At 46.9% G+C, this 14083-nt stretch overlaps 1 protein-coding gene and 1 non-coding gene across 6 annotated transcripts; one reads left to right on the forward strand and one right to left on the reverse strand.

The window, feature by feature from the left end:
* Window positions 1-349: 349 nt before the first annotated feature.
* LOC140418233 (uncharacterized) lies at window positions 350-12355 on the forward strand. Of its 5 annotated transcripts, none has more exons than XM_072501672.1 (3): window positions 350-554; window positions 6733-6825; window positions 10515-12355. In XM_072501672.1, the coding sequence occupies exon 3, from the start codon at window positions 10948-10950 to the stop codon at window positions 12136-12138; it is 1191 nt and encodes a 396-aa protein (XP_072357773.1). In that variant the 5' UTR covers window positions 350-554; window positions 6733-6825; window positions 10515-10947; the 3' UTR covers window positions 12139-12355. The 5 variants fall into 5 exon arrangements, with proteins under 5 accessions (XP_072357773.1, XP_072357772.1, XP_072357770.1 ...); XM_072501671.1 differs by having other exon boundaries at window positions 350-498; XM_072501669.1 differs by having other exon boundaries at window positions 350-490.
* On the reverse strand, window positions 1606-1678 carry trnak-cuu (transfer RNA lysine (anticodon CUU)). The gene has a single exon. It is a non-coding gene; the product is annotated as a tRNA-Lys (tRNA).
* Window positions 12356-14083: the final 1728 nt, after the last annotated feature.

Below are 14083 nucleotides of genomic sequence, written 5' to 3' on the forward strand. Positions count from 1 at the left end.
GCAGCACCGCGCATGCTCCGTACAGGGAGGCAACTTCCGGGGGCGGGACATTCGGACGCCTGCGCCTCCTGTGATGGAGATAGGGCGTATTCATCCGCGCCTGGCATTCCGGGTAGTCTTATCCGCCATTATTCCATTACGTTTCTCAGGGTGATAAATTGGTTCCGGCACCTTTGATACAGTTCGGTGTTTGCACCGAATGGGGCGGCCGCCTCGGTGTCTTTCTCTCTGATTGGCCTCTGTTAACGGCTGTCATCTGTTTAGGAGGCGATATGCAGCAGGACACCTGCGCGGCCGCCATCTTTCTCAGGTGCAGCAGGGCGCATGTGCGGCCGTCGTTGAACCGGAAGCCGGAAGAGAGAATCTTGTGAAATTCCTTTGGAAACTCCTTTCGAAATACGAGGATTTACTGATGGGAACGTCAAACCAAACATCACATCATCCTCTGACTGAGTTACTCGATTCATCAGGACCTGAAAATCATTGGGCGGTAAAATGGTTTTTCTGTTCTGTCTGAGGGCAAAGATTTCAGATATCAGAGTGACTGGGAAAATGTAAATGACCATTCCGGGTTAAATTTGAGACTAATTACACCGATCACATTGGGGAAGTTAAATAATTTGCTGTTGTACTCTTATGTATGCAGATACATTTTAAAATTACCGCATTAGCATACTTGGCAGTTAAACTGGGCAAACTGCTGACCTTGTTCGTAGTGAGAGTTACTATCCGGGGATTTTGTTAAAGTTTGTTGTTTTGTGTTGCATTTCATTCAGCTCATCGTGGCTACAAAGTAGGTATTCAGCCGAATCCCAATTTCCAGATTGTGGTCTGTAGCTTTTTAAGTTACATCAATTCGAATGTCTATCTGAATACTTTTTAAATGTTATGAGGGTTTCTGCCATAATTTCAGGCAGCATGTCACAGATCCTCACCACCCTCTAAACCTCCTAGTCCTTCCCTAAATCTCTGTCCCCTTTTATATGTATCCCTCAACCAAAGGGAATAGGACCCTCCTTTCCAATCTATTTAAATCCCTCTGAATTTAAAAAATATATAAATTTATATTTTTCTCCAATTAAGGGGCAATTTAATTTTGCCAAGCCATCTAACGTGCACATTTTTGGGTTGTGGGGGTGAAACCCACACAGAAAATGGGAGAATGTGCAAACTCCTTACAGACTGTGACCCAGGGCCAGGATCGAACCCGTGTCCCCAACACGCAGGCGCACAACCACTGTGCCACCATGAAACGCCAGAATTTTATACATTTAGAATAATCTTTACTATTGTCACAAGTAGTCTTACATTAACACTGCAATGAAGTTACTGTGAAAATCCCCGTAATCACATTCAGGCACCTATTCGGGTACGCAGAGGGAGAATTCGGAATGTCCAATTCACCTAACAAGCATGTCTTTCGGGACATGTGGGAGGAAACCCATACAGACACTGGGAGAACCTGTTGACTCTACGCAGACAGTGTCCCAAGTGGGAATTGAACCCTGGGACCCTGGTGCTGTGAAGCAACAGTGCTAACCACTGTGCTACCGTGCCGCCCATAAAACAGTCCAGCTCTATGTTCTCAGATTAAAGAAGCTGAAGCGCCCAGAGTGGGTCTTGAACCCATGGCCCTGGGATTAAGACTCCCATGCTCTGCCGACTGAGCTAGCCAGGCTGCTTTTCACAATTTCATTTGGGGGGGTTTAAACTAATGCAGCAGGGGCATGGGAACCTGGATTGTAGTTTTAGGGTAAGGGAGAATGAGAGTATAGAGGTCAGGAGCTCAGATTTGACGTCGGAGGAGGGGGCCAGTGTTCAGGTAGGTGGTTTGAAGTGTGTCTACTTCAATGCCAGGAGTATACGAAATAAGGTAGGGGAACTGGCAGCATGGGTTGGTACCTGGGACTTCGATGTTGTGGCCATTTCGGAGACGTGGATAGAGCAGGGACAGGAATGGATGTTGCAGGTTCCGGGGTTTAGGTGTTTTAGTAAGCTCAGGGAAGGAGGCAAAAGAGGGGGAGGTGTGGCGCTGCTAGTCAAGAGCAGTATTACGGTGGCGGAGAGGATGCTAGATGGGGACTCATCTTCCGAGGTAGTATGGGCTGAGGTTAGAAACAGGAAAGGAGAGGTCACCCTGTTGGGAGTTTTCTATAGGCCTCCAAATAGTTCTAGGGATGTAGAGGAAAGGATGGCGAAGATGATCCTGGATATGAGCGAAAGTAACAGGGTAGTTATTATGGGAGACTTTAACTTTCCAAATATTGACTGGAAAAGATATAGTTCGAGTACATTAGATGGGTCGTTTTTTGTTCAGTGTGTGCAGGAGGGTTTCCTGACACAGTTTGTTGACAGGCCAACAAGAGGTGAGGCCACATTGGATTTGGTTTTGGGTAATGAACCAGGCCAGGTGTTGGATTTGGAGGTAGGTGAGCACTTTGGGGACAGTGACCACAATTCGGTGACGTTTACGTTAAGGATGGAAAGGGATAAGTATACACCGCAGGGCAAGAGTTATAGCTGGGGGAAGGGAAATTATGATGCCATTAGACGTGACTTGGGGGGGATAAGGTGGAGAAGTAGGCTGCAAGTTTTGGACACACTGGATAAGTGGAGCTTGTTCAAGGATCAGCTATTGCGTGTTCTTGATAAGTATGTACCGGTCAGGCAGGGAGGAAGGTGCCGAGCGAGGGAACCGTGGTTTACCAAAGAAGTGGAATCTCTTGTTAAGAGGAAGAAGGAGGCCTATGTGAAGATGAGGTGTGAAGTTTCAGTTGGGGCGATGGATAGTTACAAGGTAGCGAGGAAGGATCTAAAGAGAGAGCTAAGACGAGCAAGGAGGGGACATGAGAAGTATTTGGCAGGAAGGATCAAGGAAAACCCAAAAGCTTTCTATAGGTATGTCAGGAATAAGCGAATGACTAGGGACAGAGTAGGACCAGTCAAGGACAGGGATGGGAAGTTGTGTGTAGAGTCTGAAGAGATAGGCGAGATACTAAATGAATATTTTTCGTCAGTATTCACTCAGGAAAAAGATAATGTTGTGGAGGAGAATGCTGAGCTCCAGGTAAATAGATTAGATGGCATTGAGGTAAGTAGGGAAGAGGTGTTGGCAATTCTGGACAGGCTGAAAATTGATAAGTCCCCGGGGCCTGATGGGATTTATCCTAGGATTCTCTGGGAGGCCAGGGAAGAGATTGCTGGACCATTGGCTTTGATTTTTATGTCATCATTGGATACAGGAATAGTGCCAGAGGACTGGAGGATAGCAAATGTGGTCCCTTTGTTCAAAAAGGGGAGCAGAGACAACCCCGGCAACTATAGACCGGTGAGCCTCACGTCTGTAGTGGGTAAAGTCTTGGAGGGCATTATAAGAGACAAGATTTATAATCATCTAGATAGGAATAATATGATCAGGGATAGTCAGCATGGCTTTGTGAAGGGTAGGTCATGCCTCACAAACCTTATCGAGTTCTTTGAGAAGGTGACTGAACAGGTAGACGAGGGTAGAGCAGTTGATGTGGTGTATATGGATTTCAGCAAAGCGTTTGATAAGGTTCCCCACGGTAGGCTATTGCAGAAAATACGGAGGCTGGGGATTGAGGGTGATTTAGAGATGTGGATCAGAAATTGGCTAGCTGAAAGAAGACAGAGGGTGGTGGTTGATGGGAAATGTTCAGAATGGAGTTCTGTCACAAGTGGAGTACCACAAGGATCTGTTCTGGGGCCGTTGCTGTTTGTCATTTTTATCAATGACCTAGAGGAAGGCGCAGAAGGGTGGGTGAGTAAATTTGCAGACGATACTAAAGTCGGTGGTGTTGTCGATAGTGAGGAAGGAAGTAGCAGGTTACAGAGGGATATAGATAAGCTGCAGTGCTGGGCTGAGAGGTGGCAAATGGAGTTTAATGTAGAGAAGTGTGAGGTGATTCACTTTGGAAGGAAAAACAGGAATGTGGAATATGTGGCTAATGGAAAAGTTCTTGAAAGTGTGGATGAGCAGAGGGATCTAGGTGTCCATGTACATAGATCCCTGAAAGTTGCCACCCAGGTTGATAGGGTGGTGAAGAAGGCCTATGGAGTGTTGGCCTTTATTGGTAGAGGGATTGAGTTCCGGAGTCAGGAGGTCATGTTGCAGCTGTACAGAACTCTGGTACGGCCGCATTTGGAGTATTGCGTACAGTTCTGGTCACCGCATTATAGGAAGGACGTGGAGGCTTTGGAACGGGTGCAGAGGAGATTTACCAGGATGTTGCCTGGTATGGAGGGAAAATCTTATGAGGAAAGGCTGATGGACTTGAGGTTGTTTTCGTTAGAGAGAAGAAGGTTAAGAGGAGACTTAATAGAGGCATACAAAATGATCAGAGGGTTAGATAGGGTGGACAGTGAGAGCCTTCTCCCGCGGATGGAAATGGCTAGCACGAGGGGACATAGCCTTAAACTGAGGGGTAATAGATATAGGACAGAGGTCAGGGGTAGGTTCTTTACGCAAAGAGTAGTGAGGCCGTGGAATGCCCTACCTGCTACAGTAGTGAACTCGCCAACATTAAGGGCATTTAAAAGTTTATTGGATAAACATATGGATGATAATGGTATAGTGTAGGTTAGATGGCTTTTGTTTCGGTGCAACATCGTGGGCCGAAGGGCCTGTACTGCGCTGTATTGTTCTATGTTCTATGTTCTATGTTCTATGTCTCTCCTCAGTCTTTTCTGTTCCAAAGAAAACAGTCCCAGTTTATCCAAACTTTCCTCAGAGCAAACATTGTCAATTTCTGGCTGATGTTCGTAAATCCCCTCTGTACTTTCTCTAGTGCAATCTTCCTGTACATGAATCTAGCTCTGGCCTAACTAGTCCTGTCCTGCCATTTATCATGTAATCCTTTGCCTTGTTTTCCATCCAGTTTTCTTCCTCACTATCACCAATGTTTAATCATTTTTGTGTCACATGTAAACTTCTTATTCATGTTCCTACATTTACTTTCAAATCAATGATGTAAACCAGGAGTGAAGGGCCAGTACTGATTGCTTTGAAACCGGCACTGGAAACAGCCCTTTGATTTTCTCTTTTTTATGGGATGTGAGTGTCACGGGCAAACCAGTTTGGTTGCCCATTCCTAATTGCCCTTAAACTGAGGGGCTTGCTAGGCAATTCAGAATTAAGTACATTTCAGTGAGTTGGCCAGATCAGGTAACACAGGTACAGACTTAATGGGCCGAATGGTCTCCTTCTGCACTGTAGATTCTATGATTAATTCTGACCTTGGGTCACTGTCTCTGCGGAGTTTTCCTGCGTCTGCGTAGATTTCCTTTCCGGGTGCTCTGGTTTCCTCCCACAGTCCAAGAATGTGCAGATTAGGTGGATTGGCTGTGCTAAATTGTCCCTGGGAGGTGTTACGGGGAAAGGGTGGGGAATTTGCCAAGGTAGGGTGCTCTTTCAGAGGGTTGCTATGGGCTCGATTGGCCGAATGGCCTCCTTCTGCACTGGGGGGATTCTATGATTCTACATTGGATCCAATGATGTGTTCACTCACACACTGCAGCCTGACTCTTATTATTGGAACAGACAGTGTTTGTTACACTCAAAGTGAGTGAATCCTTTGCTGTTTCTCCTCTGGGCCCCATCTCCACTATTAGTGTCTAATTGTCCTACTGAGACTCTCACTGTTATTATTGGACAATCAGCGCACAGTCTGAGCCTGTGGCCGCTCTCACCATCTGTAACCGTCATAATGCCTGGGTGATTGACGGCAGCTCCAGACCAATAGGAGGTGGAGGGGCAGGATTGGAGGACCGACCGAGAGCGGCTAGTCCTCCAACCAATCGGAGTGAATGAGGGGTGGGGCCCGCTGTGATTGAAGCATGCGCTGTGTGGGTAATGGAGATGCAGAAGGGCTGTGTCTTCAGATCCGAAATCGTGAGAGGCGATTAACAATATGGAGGGAGCGAGAGATCGTGGGGGTGGGCGGAAACATCGTGTAAAGCTGTTGTAAGCCGCAAACTTCGGAAGAGAGTTCACGGTTGTTTATAAATATGAGAAATGCCAATAAAAAGTTTTTTTTTTAAAAAAGGAAAAGAGTTTAAGGTACCCAGTTTGTACTGAGCGGAGCTACGGCTCCTCATGTTCGGCTCGGGTTAATGGCCGTCATCTTTATTGGATGTGCATCAGGTCGCATGCGCGTTTGTCATCTTTGTCGGGGCGATGTTTCAAAGAGTGGGAGGAGCTTGTTCCCCATTGTTCAGAATGGAGGCAACTTGTCCATCAAACTGGATTAGTCTTTGAGTCCCAATGTCTTATTGATGATGCAAAGTGGCGGCAGAGATGGAAAGAAAAGGAAGCCAATCCTGCTCTCCGGATTTCACTGTCTCATTGGACGTCCTGTCCCATGTGTCGAAAGCTCTGCGGCTCTGTTCAGTCACATGAAGACCCAGGGTAGAAATTCACAACCTTGAGTCAACATCACCCTCAAATCAGGGGACTGCTGATGACAAGAGGGACAGTGTGCAGCGGAGAGGGGGCGGGGGGGCATGAGCGATCGTCCTGGACCAGGGAGCAGGAGGAGAGAATGTTGTGAATTTCTATCCTGGACTGACGGTGATTAATTTTGGAAACTCCTTTTACAGGGGATTAGTAGGGGAGGATTTATACTCAGCAAATTCAAACCGGGAGAAATGTTTATCTTTCCCAAATTTTATTTCTGGACTGACAGTGATGCCTTTTGTAATCTTCTTTCACAGGGACTTAGCTAGGGTTTCGCAGACAGGAAATTCACAACCAATCCTCACATCAATTCTGACAGCACCATTCGAGTTATCAGGACCTGGAGATGTGTAAGCATTGAATTCCATATCATTATCACTCACTGCGTAAAATTTCTTCCTCATATCCTCCCTGTAGATCTTGCTCACAACCTTAAATCTGTGTCCCGTAATCCTTTTACAATCTACTGATGGGAACAGATTGATTTATCTTTTTTCCGGGTTTGCTGTTATCGTTTCCGGTGTCTGGGTCATGCCAGATGGTCCGTCCAGGTTCCACTCCGTTATTGTGTATTTATAGCGGTTGAATGGACTTGGACCAGTCCATTTCCAGATCCAGTACACAAGTGAAGTCTCCGCCAAGCATTGATTGACGTGTATCCAGGTCTGGGATGGATCGCAACCATTTTTTTTACAAATGCCAGATCGGCCCAGTTAGGGGCTTAGCCATTCACTAGCACCCAATGACCCACTGACCACCACGTAACTCTCATTAGTGTCCGCAATGATCCCAGTGACCGAAAGAGGAATCTTTATTGATTAGAATTGCAGCAGCTCGAGCCCTTTGTCAAAGCCCGAGTGAAACACTTGGCTCACCCCTCCGCAGTCTGGTCTGATCTCTAACCCGCAAGTGAGTCTCCTGCAAGAACACCACACCAGCATTTTGATTCTTTAGGTGAGCGAAAACCCTTGACCTTCACTGGTCCACTCAATCCCCTTGCGTTCCAGGTGACCAGCTGTATCAAGGGTCTCTGCACCAGCCCCCATCATGGACTCAGCCATTTCCACCGTGAGGGTCTATCCAGCAAATTTTCAAAAAGTACAGGCCAAGGGTCCACCCAAGATGACCGCCACACACACACATCTTCAGAGTAAAACAAAAACAGTTTTATAGTCTTCATCAGCAAAGTAACCCCCCTCCCCCATTTTTCACCAACGTCCCACCGAGACACACAAATCTAACCGCCCCCCCCCCCCCCCCCCCCCCCCCGGGCTGAGCTTGTCGAACCAGCTAAAACTGGTTCACCGGCTGCAGCCCCCCCCTCCATCTCACTCCCATTCACCAGCTGACTGCTGGCAGGGCAGCTCCTCTCAGGACACCAAGAAAATAAAAACAACAATGTTGCCCACTCGAGAATAAAATGTGCCGTCACCCCCCACCCCTCCCCATAGATCTACGTTGTGCTTTGTAAAGAAAATCTCTCTTCATCTCCACACAGAAAAACAATCTATCAGAAAATGTCAAAACTATAGACAGGATATCACAACACCCACCCCACCCCACAGGGAACGTACATCTTGTCCAATACAGATAACTGGACCCAGTCCATGCTTTACAATAAAGGCATTCGCCTCCTCCAGTGTCTCAAAATGGAATTCTTTGGACTCATTTGTCACCTGCAGCTTTGCCGGGTATACCACCCCGAATCAAACTCCTTTCTTACACCGAGCAGCCTGAACCTTATTAAAGGCCGCTCGCTTCCTCACCAGCTCGGCTCCCACATCCTGGTAAATCCTCACTCGGATAACTGAGTGAATCCCTTCCCACACTCAGAACAGGTGAAAGGTCTGTCGCTGGTGTGATTGAGGTGATGAATTTCCAGCTCACATGTGGACTTGAATCCCTTCCCACTGTCCCCACATGAAAAATGAAATGAAAATCGCTTATTGTCACAAGTAGGCTTCAAATGAAGTTACTGTGAGAAACCCCTAGTCACCACATTCCGGCGCCTGTTCAGGAGGCTGGTACGGGAATTGAACCGTGCTGCTGGCCTGCCATGGTCTGCTTTAAAAGGCAGCTATTTAGCCCTGTGCTAAACCAGCTCCTGTTTCCACGGTTTCAGCATGCTGTTGGTGTCCTTGTCCCTCTCCACGTTTGATGATCAGTTGAATAATAAACTTTATTAGTGTCACAAATAGGCTTACATTAACACTGCAATGATGACTGAGAAAATCCCTTAGTCGCCACACTCCGGCGTCTGTTCGGGTAATCAGAGGGAGAATTCAGAATGTCCAAATCACCAAACAAGCACGTTTTTGGGGACTTGTGGGAGGAAACAGGAACACCCGGAGGAAACCTACACAGACACTGGGAGATCGTGCAGACTCTGCACAGACAATGACCCAAGCCGGGAATCGAACCCAGGTCCGTGGTGCTGTGAATCGACAAAGCTACCCACTGTGCTATCGTGGTGCCCTTGTCTCCACAGAAGCATGAGTGGGTCTCTCTCCGCTCTGGTTTGATGTTTCAGATTATCCAGTACCGATGACAACTCAGGATTCAGGCGGTAGGGTGGAAATCCTCAGCCGGTCAAATTCGGTCGGGTGAGGCATGAGGGAGGGATGGAGCCGGCGCATGGGTCAGTAGGCTTCATAAACACTCCGTGTAGCCCGAAGCCCCGAATACGAAGCTAGGATACAGCAGTTGAACTGGCGAAAGCTGCTCGTCTTTTCCCCGAGACAGGCCTGAGTGGACGAAGTGTGGGGCCGGGTGAATGCGGAGGGAGCGATAGCCCCGGCTTAGCTCCACCTCCCATTCACTCTGATTGGCTGGAGGACCAGCCGCTCATATTTGGTCTTCCAGGCCCGTCGCCTCTTCCTATTGGTCCGAACCTGCCGTCAATCAGTCCCCGGGCATTGTGAGCTGGAGCAAACCCTTCACAATCATTGTCAGCTCCCTGGTTTGCAGCTGCGGGGCTTCTCCCTCCCTCCCGGGAACAGGCCCAGGTTAATGGGCACCATCCTGCTTCAGCCACTGGAGGCTGATTCACATCAGAGGATGGGGAGGGGGACAAGAAATAAGAGCTTCCACTTTGCACTCAAATCAATGAGGACCCTGATCTCTGGCAAGGAAGCAAACCGTGGCAGGTGGGCGGGGAGGATTCACAAACCCGCACTGGAGGCCCCAAACCCCCAATAAGACCCATTGGTTTTATTGTCAGTCTGCAGACAGGAGCTGGAGAACTGAACCCAGGCAGAGGAGAGGGAGGGAGAAAACTGGGAGTGGAGGAAAGAAATGGTGAGATGGGTTTGGATTTCAGCCCAAGGAGGAGGGAGAGTGTGTGGGACGGGGATTTACAGCTTTGGGGGAACAAGAGAGGAAAAAATGTTCCAGAGAAACTAGAATTGCCTGTTCAGAATTTCTATCCTGGACTGACAGTGGTAGCTTTTGTAAACTCCTTTCACAGGGGGTTAGAACTGGAGAATTTGCACAGAACAAACTGAACCCAACAGAAAGGTTTGTCTGTTTGCGAATTCTATCCTGCATTGATAGTGATGACTTTTGTAACATGAGAGATTACAGCGATCAGGAAAGATTAAATGGAGTGGGGCCTTTTTTCTATCGACAACAACAAATTTAGCAGTGACCTGCTATAAATCTTTTAAATTATCAGTAGTTTGGAGAGGGGCGATGTGAGAGAATCCAAAACCAGGGACCATCAATAAACAACAAGTCATAAATACAAGATAGTTACGAATAAATCCAAGGGGGCAATACGGACAAATTTATTTATCACATGTTGAGAATGTGCAACTCATTACAATGGAAAGGAGTTGAGGAAAGTGCTGAGATGTTTTCAAAAGGAAACGGGACAAGCACATGAGAGAAAATGGAATTGAAAATCAGCTGAAAGGCTGAGATTTGATAGGTGTGACAGTCGGAGATGTGTGCCGAGTATTGACAGCAGCAAAATCTGTGACAGAATGGCCTGTTTGTGTCTTATATTTTCACAGTAATTCAATGTAATCTCCTTTTACAGAATATTTGCAGATGCAAACATCATGTTGAGATCTGACCGAGTCACTTGATTCATCAGGACCGGCCTTTCAACGTGGAAGGAGAAATGTTTGTCTGTTTTGTCTTTCGGAAAAAAATTCAAAAGTCACTGTGATTGGAAAAGCACCGAGACACAGACATCTAAGTCATTTTCCACAGTTAGCTGGAACTGAGCTTTAACCAATCACACAGCATGAAATTAAATTGCAGCATTTACATCAGGGAGACACCGTACTCAGGCTTCAACTGATGATCCAAGTTGAAGAGACATAAGGACATTCGCACCAAAGGAATCAAGAAGCAGCAATAGGACATTCAGCCCCGTGAGCCTGTTCCACCATTTAATAACATCACGGCTGATCTGATAGTGACCTCAAATCTGCATCCCACCTACACCTGATAACCTGTCAATAACCATGGAGAAACCGTGGCAATGTGGGGACTGTGGGATGGGATTCAATTACCCGTCTGAATTGGAAACTCATCGACGTATTCACACTGGGGAAAGGCCATTTACCTGCTCCGTGTGTGGGAAGGGATTCACTAAGCTATCCAACCTCATCACACACCAGCATGTTCATACTGACCAGAGACCATTTAAATGTGCTGACTGTGAGAAGAGCTTTAAAAGCAGAAAGGATTTACTGATACATCAACGAACTCACACTGGGGAGAGGCCGTTCACCTGCTCCGTGTGTGGGAAGGGATTCACTCTGTCACCCCACCTCCTCAAACACCAACTTGTTCATAATGATGAGAGACCGTTTAAATGTTCTGACTGTGAGAAGAGCTTTAAAAGCAGAAAGGATTTACTGATACACGAACGTACTCATACTGGGGAGAGGCCGTTCACCTGCTCAGTGTGTGGGAAGGGATTCACTCGGTCATCCGACCTCCTGAAACATCAACTTGTTCACACTGATCAGAGACCTTTTAAATGTTCTGACTGTGAAAAGAGCTTTAAAAGCAGAAAGAATTTACTGTCACATCACCGCACTCACACTGGGGAGAGGCCATTCACCTGTCTGGAATGTGGGAAGGGTTTTAATGATTTGTCAAACCTCCGGACTCACCATCAGGTTCACTCTGACCAGAGACCGTTTAAATGTGCTGACTGTGAGAAGAAGTATAAAAGCAGAAAGAATTTACTGATCCATCAATGCACTCACACTGGGGAGAGACCATTCAGCTGCTCCGTGTGTGGGATGGGATTTACTCAGTCATCACTCCTCCTGAGCCATCAACTTGTTCATACTGATCAGAAACCTTTTAAATGTGCTGACTGTGAGAAGAGCTATAAAAGCAGAAAGAATTTACTGATCCATCAACGCACTCACACTGGGGAGAGGCCATTCACTTGCTCCGTGTGTGGGAAGGGATTCATTTGTTCATCCCAGCTTCTGAGACACCAGCGAGTTCACACTGGACAGAGACCGTACACGTGCCCCGTATGTGACAAGAAATTCACTCAGTCATCCCACCTGACTTCACACCAACTTGTTCACACTGACCAGAAACCTTTAAAATGTTCTGACTGTGAAAAGAGATTTAAAAGTAAACTGAATCTGCTGAAACACCAGCGAGTTCACACGGAAACAGAATCATAGAATTTACAGTGCAGAAGGAGGGCATTCGGCCCATCGCGTGCACCGGCCCTCGCAAAGAGCACCTTACTTAAGCCCATACCTCCAACCTAACCCATAACCCCACCTCAATTTTTGGACACTCAGGGTAATTTAGCATGGCCAATCCATCTAACCCGTGACAAATGTTGAATTCTTTACCCATCAGTCTGGTCTCAATAAAACTCGAGATGGATTTGTAGGCATAGTATTATTTATTTTAAACCAACTTGCAAGTCTGACTCGCTTCTCAGGGACACAGAACACAGAACCAGTCTCCTGGACCCCTTGGAAACGAATGAGGTAGGATACAAAGGGATCTCTGCAAATACATTCAAATGGCATCAAGTTTCACAGACACGATTCCCATAGGTCATCCTATGCCCCTCCTGACCTGGCCATACATCCTAATTGGCTCACTTCTCATTCCTTAACCCTGGCCACTTGTTACCCAGCATCCTTTTCTCCTCCTCTACCAGACACACCTCCCCTTCCTTACCATGCTTTCTGAAATCCTTTGTCTGTGAACTCACTAGAATTAGACCGGCCTACATCTACATTACTATAACTAATATATTTAAACTAACTATTTTATATCACATTCGTCACCCGCACATCTTTGGACTGTGGGGGGGAAACCGGAGCACCCGGAGGAAACCCACACAGACACTGGGACAACACGCAGACGCCGCACAGCCAGTGACCCAAGCCGGGAATAAAACCAGGGACCTTGGAGCTGTGAAGCAACAGTGCTAGCCACTGTGCTGCCGTGTCTCCCACACGTGGGAGCGGTACTGGGGCGAGGTTGTTCAACTGCTCCGTGCGTGGGAGGAGATTCATTCAGTCAAACAACCTAAACAGACATCAGCCAGCAAGTTCACAGGCAACAGCGGGGTTTGGATTCAGCTGTTGTTGCTGCTGTTAGTCACATCCAGGACTGAATGATGCCTTGACGTCTGATTCCAGTGAGGCGCCACAGTTTTCTGGTGTATTTAATCAGTGATTTAGACTTAAATGCATACTCCAGGATTATACAAAAGTTGCTCATGTGTTTTAGACAATGAGGGAGAAAGCCATGGACTGGGTCAGGTGGACAGAAAAGTGGTAAATGAAAATTTAGATAATGAGCCATTGGGAACGCACTTCAGTTAACTCCCGATAAAAATAAGGTCACTTTAGGGGAATGGAAAAAACTGATTGGTGGGGAAGTTTAAAAAAAATAAATTCAGACCCAATTATTATTATTATTTTTCCAATCAAGTGGCAATTTAGCAATTTTACCAATCCACCTAACCTGCACATCTTTGGGTTGTGGGGGTGAAACCCATGCAGACACGTGGAGAATGTGCGAACTCCACACGGACAGTGACCCAGGGCCGGGACTCAAACCCGGGTCCTCAGCGCTGCAGTCCCAGTGCGAACCACTGCTCCACGTGCTGCCTTAGCTACAAATAATTCTAATAACTTTATTGAACAGTTCTCAAATGGAAAGGCACTTGACCACATTAAAACTAAGGATCTGCAATAGACGTTTGATCTAGCAAGTCATATTTAGGGCAAGATTATAAACAGAGGGCATTCATTTAAAGTGATTAGAAAAATAAGCAATGCTGAGCAAGGCTAGGAGAGTGGGCAAAGTGGCAGATGGAATACAATGTGGAAAAGTGTGAGGTTATCCACTTTGGAAGGAGAAATGGAGGCATAGACTATTTTCTAAATGGGAAAATGCTGAGGAAATCACAAGCACAAAGGGACTTGGGAGACCTTGTTCAAGATTCTCTTCAGGTTAACGTGCAGGTGCACTGCAGCCTCACGGCACCGAGATCCCAGATTCGATCCCGGCTCTGGGTCACTGTCCATGTGGAGTTTGCACATTCTCCCCGTGTTTGCATGGGTTTCGCTCCCACAACCCAAAGATGTGCAGGGTAGG

This window comes from Scyliorhinus torazame, chromosome 5, assembly GCF_047496885.1.
Source record: "Scyliorhinus torazame isolate Kashiwa2021f chromosome 5, sScyTor2.1, whole genome shotgun sequence".
NCBI lineage: Eukaryota > Metazoa > Chordata > Chondrichthyes > Carcharhiniformes > Scyliorhinidae > Scyliorhinus > Scyliorhinus torazame.

Bases quoted from the DNA above. Each gene is read 5' to 3' on its own strand.
- LOC140418233 (XM_072501672.1), top strand. From the start codon at position 10,948: ATGGAGAAACCGTGGCAATGTGGGGACTGTGGGATGGGATTCAATTAC.